Raw genomic sequence first — 14057 nt, 5'->3', positions numbered from 1 at the left:
GATCAAACATAAAAAAAAAGGGGACAGCTGTGCACTTTCTCTCAGCACAGTTAGCCAACAGTGCCCTCTGCTGGCAGCTCAGTCGCTGAACTGTGAACTTCTGCTCACACTGCTCTGTAGCATCCGGCACACACTGACCTGATCTCTGTCTTACACAACTAAAAACTGATATCAAACATCATCTACAAGTCAGAAACACAGTTAAATGAAATGCAGTGCAGCGCTGTTCGAGAATAAGCTGGTCGGAAGGTTCAAGCCGATTCTGATTTCTTTTTATGTTATCATTTGCTGCACAGTACAGCTGCCACAATTAACTGTTAACCGATGAATCTGTAATTTATCTGAGTAAAGAGTAACAAAAAAAAAAATGCACTCCTTCAGTGTGAATCTGTTTCTTTACTCCTCTGTGACAGTAAACTAAAAATCTTTGGGTTGTGGACAAAGCAAGTCATTTCAGGAAACACCAATCGACTTTTTCCACTATTTAATGTAATTTATAGACCATAAACAATTAATTGATTGATTCGAGAAAATGATCAGCAATCAAAATAATCTTTGGTTACAGTCACACTGCGATGCATTACAGGAAATAAATATAGAGGTCGTCTAAATGACAGATTTAAGCAGACTTTTATTTTAATGGTCTACAAAACACACCTTTCACTCACACCCTGTGGCAGTTAGACAGTTAGATGTGCACATAGCTCTGATTCAGAGGTGAAAGGATAGCTTTCATTGCTGGAAAAGGGGTCCTTATGAAAACCTTTCAGAGAGGTCTGTGGATTACCAAAGCACAGATACTGATTCTAGAAAAATATTGTCAAACTGTGTCTCCATATTGTAATTTTACCATCGCAATGTCTGTCCATCCATCTATCTATCTATCTGGGATGAACTTCCCCAACTTTTTTCTGCACTTTTTGGCATCTTTCAGTACTTCTGAACCTCTAAACATTAAAACAAACATTGCTTGGCTGCACAGCGTGAGTTTGCACAGGCCGACCGAGTGCTGGACAGCTGCTTGTAACAAATTGTGAAAAATATTTTTATACCGCCAGCGAATTTCTGTTCCCCTTTACAAGCAGCTGAAGCCGAAAACTCAGAGGTCTGACCTATAAAATGGCTGGATTTGAATCCAAACCGCTATTGAGTATGTAAATAGCTAGACACTACCTTATATAAATATTGGAAGACACCACAGGAAAAAAAGGAAAAAAGTTTCTTGTGTAAGTTTGTGTCAGTGAAGTTGTTAAATCAGAGCAGTGAGAACACGCTGCACCTACATCACACACCGACAGAAGTCCGGAAGAGTTTGTACTATTTGTAATGAGTTCTCTGAGGAGAAAGGAGTGTCAGGGCTGAAAACACGCACCAACACAAGCACACACACACACACAAACACACACACAAACTGTGCTAAGTCACCCACTTGTACTCACACATTCACACACACGCACACATACGAATATCAAACTGTGCTCTATTAAAGCAGCAGATTATCAGAAACACACTTCATTGTGGTAGATCAGAGAGCTTTTTAATTAAATTCAGAGGGGAGGCTCCTGACATGGCACACACATGCACGCACACACACACACACACACACACACACACACACACACCAGTCTCTCTTTCTTTGTTTTCAGGCTACAATCACAGCTCATCACTTCTACATTTATTGGTCTGCAGGGTTCTGTGCTCCTGCACGATCCCACTGTCGAGACAGCCTCACTGCTCCGTTGACATTCATCTTGTTCAGCGCTTTTAATGATTCACTTTTGGCTAAACCACGCCCCCAAAAACAGATATTCTTCAATCATGGCTTTGCGACCGTAACCAGGCAGGGCAGGCCTATCAAGCTTTGAATTTCTCTGCAGGCTGGAGTTCTATGTAGTGTGGTGTGTTGGCTTCTTCTTTTACACAACTAAAACTAAAAACACAAGAGTGAAGGTAGAATGGATTTGATTAATGGAATTTGTCAGCTGAAACGACAGTTATCTGCACATGTTAGCATGCCCAGCTGGCTTACTTACCATCTACAATAGTGACTGAAAGGGGCAATATCTAAGAATTTGACTTTAAAATATTCAAAACTACAATTATCAACAGAATGTGACTTAATTACAGTTTTGAGTTTATATTGTGTGATATCTGCTGAAGTTGGCATGCTAACCAGATAGCGCCAGCCGTCCAGGGCTCCAGTTCTAGCAGTGTAAACACCAGCACTTCCCCCCTGCTCTGAGTTCCCAGTCTGGGCACATTTGAGTCGGCTTATATGGCCCCTAACCACACAGCTAACTGAGCTAACTAGCAAAGAGCAGCTACAGTTAGCAGCAGTAAGCTCTCTTTTACTCTGGAGATGTGCTGCCCCCCCCCCCCCCCCCCCCATTTGTTTATATGGATTCAACAGGTGGTTAGTTCTTACATAGTGCTCCTATAACCACACGTCCAAAGACAAAGAGCGTTTCATGCAGTGTTTTGTGAGGTTACAGGTTACTTAACATAAACATTACAATAGCACATGTTATGTGTAGTCCTTATGAGTATTACGTTCAGTAACGACACACTGCAAAGTCCTCGTCATGAAAGCCTTTTCGCTTGTAACATTAAAAGTGAGAGATACCGTTTAATAACTTGCTAAGCTAACTTTTACTTGCTTGTCCAGGTTTGTGAATTAAGCAGACCAACAGTGTAGTGTAACATGATCTTACATTTTTTTTCTTATTAAACTTGCTCCAATACAAGAACAGTTCCTACATGGATCATTAACTGGCCTGGCGCTGACCAACTTGTCCGGGACATGTAGCTTTAGCCTTTTAGCATGACATGATCACCAATCAAAAACAGATCAGAGGAAATGATTACATGTGTGTTACGTTCTGTTGCTAGGAGTTTTGAAAGTCCTTTGGTATAGTGCAGCTTTGAGAAAGATAAGTAACTGATACACACACACACACACATGCATGCGCGCGCATACACACACACACACACACACGCACACACACTTAGAGACAGAGCAACCTGTGAGTCAGGAGGTGAGCAGGTGTTCAAACAAAGCGACTGTGCTTTCATCAACCCACCACCTCCATATCCCAGGTGGAAAGACGGAACACACACATGCAAGCACGTGCACGTACACACATGCACCTGTAAGTACAGACAAAGGCATGGCACTGGGTGGAAAAATACAGGAAATAGAGCGGGTACTTGCTGACCTTGCTCATTGATGGCCAAGGAAATTACAAAAACAGAATTAAGGACAAAAAGGCCTCGTATGAAATAGTTTCACTATTCACTAAACTCAAGAAAAAAAACAAGAACAGAAAGTAGTATCTGTCTGCTCACCCAGAACTTGATCAGGTAGAAAGCGTTCTGCGGGCCCTTGGCGAACAGCTCCTTGAGGCCGCCTTTCTTCTCTGGGAATTTGTCGTAGATCTGCCTGATGTCCACACACTCCAGCAGGGGGTCGCTGTAGCTCGGGCTGCTCTGGCTGATGTGCACAAACATGTGCTTGTTGTACTGTGGGGAGGGAAACGGCTGAATCAGGCGAGGATGGAGGCAGAGAAAGTATAGACACCCTGACTGAAACAGGAGCTGAACAAAGCCCGACAGAAACAACACAGTGTTTTCTCTGGATTTGTATTCACAGGGGCCCTTTCCTGAACCACCTTCTGTGCTGTATTTATAATATATTTATTTATATGTCCTAAGTTTCTCAGATCATGAGTTTTGGCTCTCCTAAACAGATGTGCTCCTTTCCATGGGACAGGAAACCAAAGCAGTCGAGAGACCACACAAATTAAAGTTGACAACGCTGGATCAGTAAAGGGACTGTGGAGCGAGGTTTTAGAGGCAATTCCATGTTTTATGTGTATCAAGAGGTCTACTGGCACACGCTCAAATCAATGCCCCAAAATAAGAAGGTGATCATTTGCTCATCCTTTTTATTTACAAAGTGGCCAAATAACAAAGAAAAAAAAGAAAAGCTAGGCCCAAATCACAATCTCAACATGACAGTGATTAACCAACATATTGTTCATGTTATTAGTATCTTTAAATGTGCAATATGTAAGAATTGTTTGAAACATTTTTAAAAATACTGTTCACTGAATGTGAAGAAAAAGCAGGTTTGATAAACAATTATTATGGCTAAGATGTCTACAGTGCTGTAGGGATATCTACTAGAGTTAGCATGCTAACAGCTAGCAATGAGCCTGAAAACCTCTCTCTCCCAAAGTCCAGAGCTCCTGTGCTAGCACACTCCCACGGCTGTAATCACATCGCCACGTGATGCACTGTGGCCCAAAAATTGTGTTCCCATAAGCTAACATGTTGAAATAAAATGTATCTCGAATAGCCACATGATTCAATTCTTTTATCCCCATTCAAGTTAGCAGGCGCTAAACCGGTAGTTGCCGGATCGGTCTGCAGAAGTGCTCACGCTTTATGGGCCACACAACACAGAAGATCTTGGTATTTTCATGGCTGAGAAGTCGGCCATTTTGGATTGCCGCTGAGCAGCTTTCACAGGAAGGAACCTGGCTCCGCCTCCATGGCTGTGTCCAGATTTAATGTAACATTCTTGAGTAACAGTAGTTACCATCATGGATGTATAAACAGAATACAGCTAGCAGCAGTTAGCAGTTACTCTGGTGCTAAGCTTCCTGTAGTATGAATGAACAGGTGGCCAACTCTAACACATAGAAGATGACCCACTCTCTCTGTAGGCTCATTCTGAGGCAACGAAAACATAATGATTCTTAGTTTCAGGTGATTTAACGCCAATGAAAACTTAATTATGAATATTATAGTACATTTCTGTCAATAAATCCTACACATGTGATCCTACACACTGGATCTCTGCACTTAAATTAGTTTCTACCACCTTATTAGGTTGAATAAAACACGATGGTAACGATGTATTACTGGATCTGAGATGTGTAAACCCACTACTCTGTATTCTACCTGATTTTCTCCACTGAGATAAAATGATATGTCATTCAGTGGATTTAAACCAATCATGTGTAAGACGGTGTCGACTAATCACAACTTAATAGCCGTCAGAAAAATATTTTCCCTAAACCACTCAGCCCTACCCACCCAGGTTACAGTCATTGCTGAATTCTCCTTCATCAACTGGAGTCGCCTTTGTCTCTGTCTACCACTGAAGCCAACTAATACATTTTCTACCAGTAAAATGTTTTGACCTATGAGGCCCGCGTTTACGGCGATGTAAAATTATGCGGGAAACGTAACATCTTTTGACAAGAGGGTCTATTTCAAAGTCAACAGCGAACAGTTCGAGGTTTTTACTGTCTAAACAGAAAGCAACAAGATGAATGCCAGCTGTCTGCGTGCCCGAGGTAGAAAAATGACAGTGTGTCCACAGTGTGGCAGGATGATAGATAGACTGAGCAGACAGAGAGATAGAGCTTTACAAAGGTTATTCATACTAGGATACACACAAAGGGCTTTAACGCTGTTCTCTGCTGTGGGGTTATCTGTCATCTCTGTTTATGGGACAATGGGGAGTGCTTATTGTAGACTGGTGCTCTGTGTGTGTGTGTGTGTGTGTGTGTGTGTGTGTGTGTGTGTGTGTGTGTGTGTGTGTGTGCGTGCGTGTGTGTGTGTGTGTGCCTCTACTCACTGCCTCCTGGTCCCTCTGTGTCTCCAGGAAAGATGAAAACTCCACCAGTCGTAGTTTGGTGGTGCCGATGGAGCGACCCTGCCACGCCGGCTCTCTGTGCGTTTGGGCCGCGGTTGGTGGCTCGTAGCCTAGACAACACACACAATCCAGTTTGACCTCACTTTCATCCCACAGGCATGCAATTTGACAAGGTTAGCAGTAATGCCAACATCATCCTCAGCTGAAAAACATGTCAGATTCATGCCATTACTGCAGTCTGGAGGACAAAGCCCGGCTGAGGTGAGGCCGCAGCCATGAAAAGCGCTTGGCAAAAGCAGGAGTAAAGGTGTAACAATGGTGAGGACCCAGTGAAAATCTCCTGGGTGCTGACTCAAAGCTCATACACGCCATTAGTGCCACTGTGACAAACAGCTGCCATCACCAGACTGAGAATTGACAACCCCGCGTTGAAAAATGAATTGTGAAATATCAACAATACGCGAGAGTCAAATGGCAAGTTGTGTTCTTAAATTCCTGAAAAGCAGCCATTGTTGACCAGCGTTAATACTGCAGCTGGTGTTTTAAAACGACCTTGAATGGGGATAAAGCTGCGGTCACGCAGCGGTTGAATGACAACCTGAGAGCAGGTGATGCTAGGAGGCTCGCCGTCTGGAAAGCATCACACCGCGTGGCCTTTGAATGCTGACACACAGTCCTGGTTATTAACTGATTAACGGTCTAAGCAGTCTGTCCGTTTACCACATTCATTTGGGTGGACCCAGCCTGCTGTTAAGTTCATATTCCACTCAGAGGGAAAGACAGTTAGTTAAGCCTATTAGCATGAGCACATATTCCCACTAGAATCAGCTTTCAGCTAGATTAGATTTCTGCAGATTTCAACACCTGCTGAGTCATCAGCAGGCTCACACTCGGTGTGGGGCTCGCCAATCAAGAGTCCAGTTGTGGTAACGGCGACTCCGCCTGTGTGTCTGATGGAAGTTAGGTCAAATTATAAAGTGTTTGTGGTTCTGGCAAGCTAACGACAGCACAGACACCCATAATCGAAAACAAAAATTCTCATGCAAAGGAGAGCACTAATGTAGAGTTACATCTTTTGATTTTGTTGTACACCTACAACATAAATAGGGGAGAGTGGGATCTCTTGTCACACAGGTAAGTTGTCACACTGGCTATGTCTCAGACACCAGGGGGCGCCATCTTGAAAATCTAACAGCTGCGTCCGCTGCATATTGTTCTTAATTCTGCTCTTGGAATGCTGTTTATGAACTGAGAATAATTTTCAGATTTTTCAATCACAAACATGAAAAGAATTAATAAAAACCTAGTATGTTCAGCCAGCTAGCTTGTAGTATAGTTAGCATCAGCACACGTCACTGTGGGGCAAACTGTCTCGCAGCTTTCAGGCCAAATCATCCCAGGTAACAAAGTGCACATGTTGAATATTTAATAACCAATGCAGTAAACGGGCACATGAGGGTTGTACTTTAGTGTCAGCACTTTGACTCTGCTGATGAGTCTGACTGATTAGTCACAGTTCTGGATGAATTTTTTGCTCTTAGTACCCAGTTTTTAAATGCATCTTTTTCGAGCATGACAATTTAGCTCGTCATAAACACACATTCTTAAACTGAAACACCGTGAAAGCACTAAGTGTGACGAGGTGTCCAACTCGCGTAATTCTTTTGTGAAAATGTATTTGAATATCAGTTCAACTTGAATGTTTTAAAGAGTGAATACTGCAAAAAGTTACACAAAGTTATTCATTAAAAGCGAAGTCCAAAAAGTCAGATCAGCACCGCTTTCTCTTTTTGACCTCTTCCGAGGACAAACCTCAGGGTGCACTGGAGGCCCGGGTGTCCGGGCTAAGTGAAAAAATCCTCCCTGCAGAGAGCCAGCGGCCTGAATGGCAGGAGATAAGACCGCCTGTTCGCTTCACAGAAAGGAGATAATTGTACCGGGGTCCCACTCACCTGAGATTGTGGTGGTGCCTGCTGTCTGCACAGAGTAGGCTTGCTGGGAAAACGGCTTGATACTGAAAGAAGCGGAGACGCAGGCGGACAGACATTAACAAGGGTGAAAGAAGCAGATAGGCACAGTATGACCAACCAGTCACACTGCACCTACATTACACAGAGGTGAATTCTGCTCTGTGTCTCGTATGAACATTAGCCGGAGCACAGATGTCAAGAGCATCCTCTGAGTTCAGTTACAGCAACGGCAGCCCCATTATCATCATCATCATCATCATCATCACATGACAATGAGCAGGGCTTGATACTGAAGCACAATGATCATCCCTAGCCTTGACAACTAGTGTAAGATATGGAAACAACAGGCCAGCAGGTTTTAGAAACCAAGTCCACCAAAACTCTGCATATGGTTTTTATTAGGGATTATATCAAATCAGTGTTTGGACGGATGAGAATAGACAACCATCAACCGTGCGAGTCGGCCAAACGCGTACATTCTGAGGTTTATGAACGAGTGACTTGGGAGGAATATTTGGATATTTCAATCTGCTGCAAAAAAGAAAGAGAAGAGAGCAGCAGTGCAGCTGTGTTTGGCCTCGTCTCATCCTCTGAGACAACCGCAACGCCGCCTTCTTTTGGCTGCTTGGCTACTTTTTAGAAGGTGTCTCTATGTGATGAAGCCGCTTTTCTATCTCCCATGTATTGATCTCCTGGCGTTGTGGTCACTTTTGATCTGCCCCGCTTGTGCTTTTGATACAACTGATCCAGTGTCTGCAGAGCGCATTAGAGTCCATGCCCTGCTCCCTTATAGCCCTCTACTACTGGTCAGAAATCCAGATTAAACCCACTAAGATCTGTCTTTTGTGTGCAAACGGAATGTGTAAACTCTGCATCCACACCCGGGTCTACTGGCTCTGCAGTGGACCCGGGTTTTTATCACCTCGGCTCGGCCTTGATCTAAACTATATCTGGATCCGGCTAACTTCCGCATTTAGCACACAGCTAACTTGAACAGGGATAAAATAATTTCATCGTGCAACTTTCCTAATAATGTTGGACTAAATAGCTAAAACTATGATAGTGAATAGAGTCCTCTCACAGGGGCAGTGACGCTCAAAATAATCCATCCACCGTTTTACAGACGCTTCTTTCACAACGGGTCTGTTTGTTGTTGCGGCTCTGCTGTTACCGGCTCATTCGTGACATGAAACATGACGTCAGTAACATATAAATCGAAGACTGTCTGCCTTGCCTGCAGGAAGTAGGAATGGGGTCAACAGCCCTAATCCTAACCCACATGCCAAAAACCTGCGTAGAGTCTAAGTAGGCTAAGTTCAGTCCAGCCATGATTTAACGCAATAAGAGATTTTCTATGTGCTCTCAGACTTTCAGACCAAAGTGTACGTATGCAGCCTGTTGCAGGTCTGACGTCACACAGTCTGATCTCTTAATTAAGATGCTGGGCTTTAATAGAACACTTATCAACAGCGACTGACTGAAATGTTTTTTTTTAAATTACACGTGGTGTATCAAAACAAGAGAAGTCAAAAAGATCACTAGCTCGCTCCGTTGCTACCAGGAGAGGTGGAATAGCTCAGCCTTAGGGTAAAATCTAGTTTACTGACACAACCAGCCCTATATTAAACAATAAAGGTCAAAGCAGCCACATAAATCAAAGCAGAAAATCAGTAACGACATTACATATGAGTGTGTAAGGAGAGTGTGACTTACTCCTCTGCAGTAGAGCTGGACTGTCCTCCGGGAATCATCCCCTGCCACAGCTGAAGAGAAACACAAACACACACACACACACACACATGCGTTAATACACTGGAACGGTGTGTGATGTTATGTGTGTGCCAGGACTTCAAACTGAGCATATGTGGCCACCAGGTTGTACAAAAAAAAAAAAAAATGGCTTCATGTCCTTGTGTTTCCTGGATTTATTTGAAGTGTGTGTGGCGTGTGTGTGTGTTACCTGCGCGCTCCCGGGGAAGCTGGTCCGTACTATTCCAGGCAGGAGCTTGCTGTGTATGGCGGTGGCCGAGACGATCTGCGCCGAGGACATGGTGGAGATGCTCTGAAGGGCCTTCTCCTTGGCATTCTGGTCCTGCATGGCAACAAACACACTTTTTCAGGTCCTACACGGCCTAATGATCAGCCACCAGCCAATGACACTTCATTCAGTAGTGGAAGGCGGGAAATTCCTGAAATTCTACAGACGGTCTGAAGAGACTTGAGATTTAAAATCCGAGAGAGACGGCAGCCCTGAGTGAAAATCATAAAGGTCGGTCACACAGATTAGATACAGCAATTTGAGTAAATTTCCCAACATGGAGGGAATCATTTTCCCTCCGGTACAACGAGGAGAAAAGTAGTAACACACAAATGAATGGCTTTGTTTGTCTATTTTAGCAGGAATTGGTTCTCCAATAAAACACTGATTGAAATATCTGGAGGAAATTGGAGTAAATACAGTTCAGGACATTTGAGGAATAAAACAGGAGACTAAACTATTCGTAACACTTTCAATGGTTTTGACAGGCGACGCAGAGGTACGGCTCTGTCAGCTTTAATATTTAACCTTTCAGACCTTTCTAACAACCTGCCTCTCGGTGATGTCGACAGGGAATATACCTTCCCCCGTGCGTGTGCAGTTTGGGTGTGGTGGTCTGGCTTGCAGCCCTGGGGGGGGAAGTCATGGCAACGGCAGCGGCGAGCGGAGCGCACAAAAGCATGCAGCCAAGCTAAACGTGCTTTACAAAACAAAGTGAACATCACTGGTCGGGGCCGCTGCCTCGGGGCAAGATTTACAGGAAGTCTGAACATGTGGGCTCATTTGTAACATCTAAACTGAAAGCAACATGAAACTCCGAGCAGAAAACAGCTGAATGAAATGGAATTAGAGGCGCTGCGATAGCTGCAGGATCACTAATTGGCAGCTTCACTCAAGTTAATTGGCACTGAGTGAAATCTCTCCTCCTAGGGGAGGTAATAACATTAGTAGAGGTAGTGAGATGGGAATCTTGCTGGATTTTCATATTAAATACCAGAGACCATATGGGTTTGATAACATCGTTGACCCTGAACTCATTTCTTTGAAAGGACCAACCCTTGATTCGAACAGGAAACGGCGGTGAAAGCTCTTACATCGGACTCCGACGCGGCACAATTTTGATCTGCTGCTGGCAAATCCATGTTTTATAGTGCTGAGGAAATCCATTCATAATTAAATTATTCATTAATACATTTTTTCTCGGTAATCTATCATGTGTATTGTTGGTATTTAATCCTGGGTAAGGCGAGCAGTGAAGTGTCAGTCCGCTCAGCCCGGAACCCCATTTGTTCACAACCCCACAGAGTTTAGTTTTGTTAGGTGAATATTTTGTGAGTGAGATCAGTTCATCATTGACGCTGGCAGCTTCTTTGGAGTTGACTGACAATAACAAGTGTTGTCAGACTTCTACATCGGTTCGCCCAAAAATGCCAAATATTTCGCAGGTTCGGCCTCTCACATGTGGAGATGTGCTGCTCTCCTCTGTTCGTATCACTGGAGGAGGATTATCTGGAGGTTTGGAGGGTGACCTTGGGCTGTGGGAAATTGAATCCAGCAAGAAACACGGTGGGGTCCTTTGGATAGAAAAGGCGCTGCATCTCTCCCGATGAGCTGGTCTGCCATCAGTGTGTGTGAATGTGTGTGTGAATGTGTGTGTTGTGAAGCCCTTTGAGGGGCTGGTAGACAAGAAAAAAATACCCCACAGCTCCACTCATAATGAAAATATTAATTACGTGCAGATAATAAAAAGCTGTGATTAATATTGCCTTTCGAGGTGTCATCACCCGCAATATATCACCATACATCAGGTGCATTCTTTATCATTAAGTTGAATCCAATGTCAACATCCCTGAACATAACAACCTTCAGACCTGTGGGTGATTTAGAAAGAGATTCAATGTAGAGTTTACAATTTGCCCTGTTAGATAATAATATATTCATCATTTTTCAGCTACATTGCACTGTTTCAATCCAATCTAACCATTTCCCAGTCTCATAACTAGAGCCTGACCGACGGATCAGTTGGCTGATACTATTGGCCGATATTAGGCGGATACATCAGTAGCGGCTTATAAGTCGTCCAGTAAGTGTAGTGAACATTTTTAAAGAGAATTTTTTTTACTATTGTGCAGTCAAAGATGCGTGGGGTCATTCATGGTCCTTAAATTCAAGTCAAGTTTACTGCACTGATATCATTCCAGACAAAAAAAAAACATTATTGTTAAAGCGTGACACATCCTGCCATATCTTTGTCACAGGTGCTTGAAAAGCACATCTGAGGGATCATTGCAAAGATGTGTGAATATCAGCTGTTGAATCAGATTTTTTTTTTGTACCCCTTAATATCAATATCGTATATCAATCGAGCTCTACCCATAGCAGGGTTTACCCATAAGATCGAACAGCGCTCGAGGGTGGGACTGTTTTATTTGCACCTGCGGCCAAAAATATGCGGACTCAACATTTATTATTGGTCCCACTGGTGCAGCTGAAATTAAGTTTTGGTTTCTTTTTGTTGTCGTTGTTTTTTCTATTTCAGTTTTTGACCTTTAAGTATATTTATTAAAAAAATAAATCAGTCAATGAAGATCTTTCTCTTCTGATTAAAAACTCCCCAAAACTACAGAGTGCATCTCAATTTCATACTGTTTCACTTTGACCTTATTTTCCTCTGAGAGCAGCTTATTCATCCAGTAATGGAAAAAAATAAATAGATCTCAGATTGTATTACTACCTCATTGATATTTTAATCAAAGTGCCCCTTTAACAATTGAGGTTATTTTAATTTCTCATTGCGTATGATGTGAATTAAATGAAGAAAAATACATATTTGTCACTGCTATTCCTGTTTACAATCATTTACGATGATGTGTTAAGAAACAGACATTTATTATTGGATGCTTTTTAATTATGTTACGTCACACCAGTGCAACCAGTGTAATAAATGAGTCTGGAGCCCCGTTGAATAAATACATTAAATAAATACTTTTAAAGCAAACATCATGCTCCGATGTACTGTATCATCATCAAAATTTTGACACAGTGTATGTTAGATAAAACTTCACTATCAATTCAGATCAACCAGCTGTCATTTTATTTTATGACGGCAAACATCAATTCAGCCCTCGCTTTGTCCCCGTTCGGAATGGCCACCGCTCCTCTCAGAAAAACAAGCGCGCCTTTGTTGCTTTACATGAAGTTAATTACAACCAACAGTGAGGGAGGCAAAGAAAGAGGGAGAGAGGGAGGAGGAGACACCGAGGGGAAGAGATTAATAGACTGAAAGGAGGGTGGAGAGAGTGTAAGGAGAGGGAGGGAAGAGGAGAGGAACAAATGAATGGATGTATGGATATAAGAGAATGACAGGAAGAAGCAGGGGGGGGCGGGTGAAACCCTTAACAGGCTTAATTAGACACCTAGGATACTGCAGTCATTGTGACAGGCATCCGTCCAGACACAGTGAAAAGTTCAAAAGCGAGGGGACTACCACTGAATTCAGATTGCTTTTGTGCAGCCGAGGGAGTAAAATGATTACTGTTGTCTGAAGGCTTCAGGGCGGCCATGTTTACTTCATTCACTAAGGTGAAAACCTTTTATTAAAACAGTAGTCTTGTAGATTTTAATGCCGATATCTGCTGTAGTATTTTCGCACCCAGTTTCCCAGAGCTCGCATCGCTTCACCGATGTGCCGAATACTGTGACGTCTTTCTTCCTCCAACTTTCTGTTAAACGCTTGTTTCTGTTAATGCCGCCTTTTCTGCCTTTTCATCCACAGCGGCCATCGATGTTTATCCTCCCTGATCAGCTGCAAACACATGTGGTCCTTACCTTTAGTTTAGACTGAAACTCCCTGGATTTTCTTCTGGCTAAGACCTGGATGTGACTGGATACCTGGAGGAGAGGAGAGGAGAGGAGAGGAGAGGAGAGGAGAGGAGAGGAAGAGAGGAGAGGAGAGGAGAGGAAAGGAGAGGAAGAGGAGGAGAGGAGAGGGGAGGAGAGGAGGGAGAGGAGAGGAGAGGAGAGGAGAGGAGAGGAGAGGAGAGGAGAGGAGAGGAGAGGGTAAGAGGAAGGGGGTTGGAGGGTAGAAAAGAGAGGTGGAAGGACCAAACAGTGAGTTGCCATGGTTATGAAAAGACTACTGGGTATACACACACACACACACGCAAACACACACAGGCGCACACTTCTCCCCTGACAACAGTGAATAGACTGATCTATGCACATCTTTTGAGAGAGCGAGGAGGCACCTGGGAACACAGGCCAGGAACCGAGATACTACGATGACACCACACACAGGTGGTGTATGCTCTGTCGAGAAATCAGAATAGTTGTATGTCCTCTATTCTCCAAAGGAACGGGTGCCCCTAAAAAGAAAAACTCTGTC

General features: G+C 43.4%; 1 protein-coding gene across 1 annotated transcript in view; it reads right to left on the bottom strand.

The window, feature by feature from the left end:
• LOC115586964 (transcriptional enhancer factor TEF-1-like) overlaps positions 1-14057 on the bottom strand; it is a 47044-nt gene that overhangs the window by 5928 nt on the left and 27059 nt on the right. The window contains exons 4-9 of the mRNA XM_030426463.1: positions 13502-13564; positions 9596-9727; positions 9349-9398; positions 7618-7679; positions 5648-5775; positions 3346-3519 (exon numbers count right to left, since the gene is read on the bottom strand). Of these exons, the coding sequence (XP_030282323.1) occupies positions 3346-3519; positions 5648-5775; positions 7618-7679; positions 9349-9398; positions 9596-9727; positions 13502-13564 (609 nt within the window). The remainder of the gene's footprint in view (positions 1-3345; positions 3520-5647; positions 5776-7617; positions 7680-9348; positions 9399-9595; positions 9728-13501; positions 13565-14057) is intronic.

This window comes from Sparus aurata, chromosome 8 (genome assembly GCF_900880675.1).
Source record: "Sparus aurata chromosome 8, fSpaAur1.1, whole genome shotgun sequence".
NCBI lineage: Eukaryota > Metazoa > Chordata > Actinopteri > Spariformes > Sparidae > Sparus > Sparus aurata.
The sequence above is the reverse complement of the archived record's forward strand: the minus strand, read 5'-3'. Positions and strand labels throughout refer to the sequence as shown.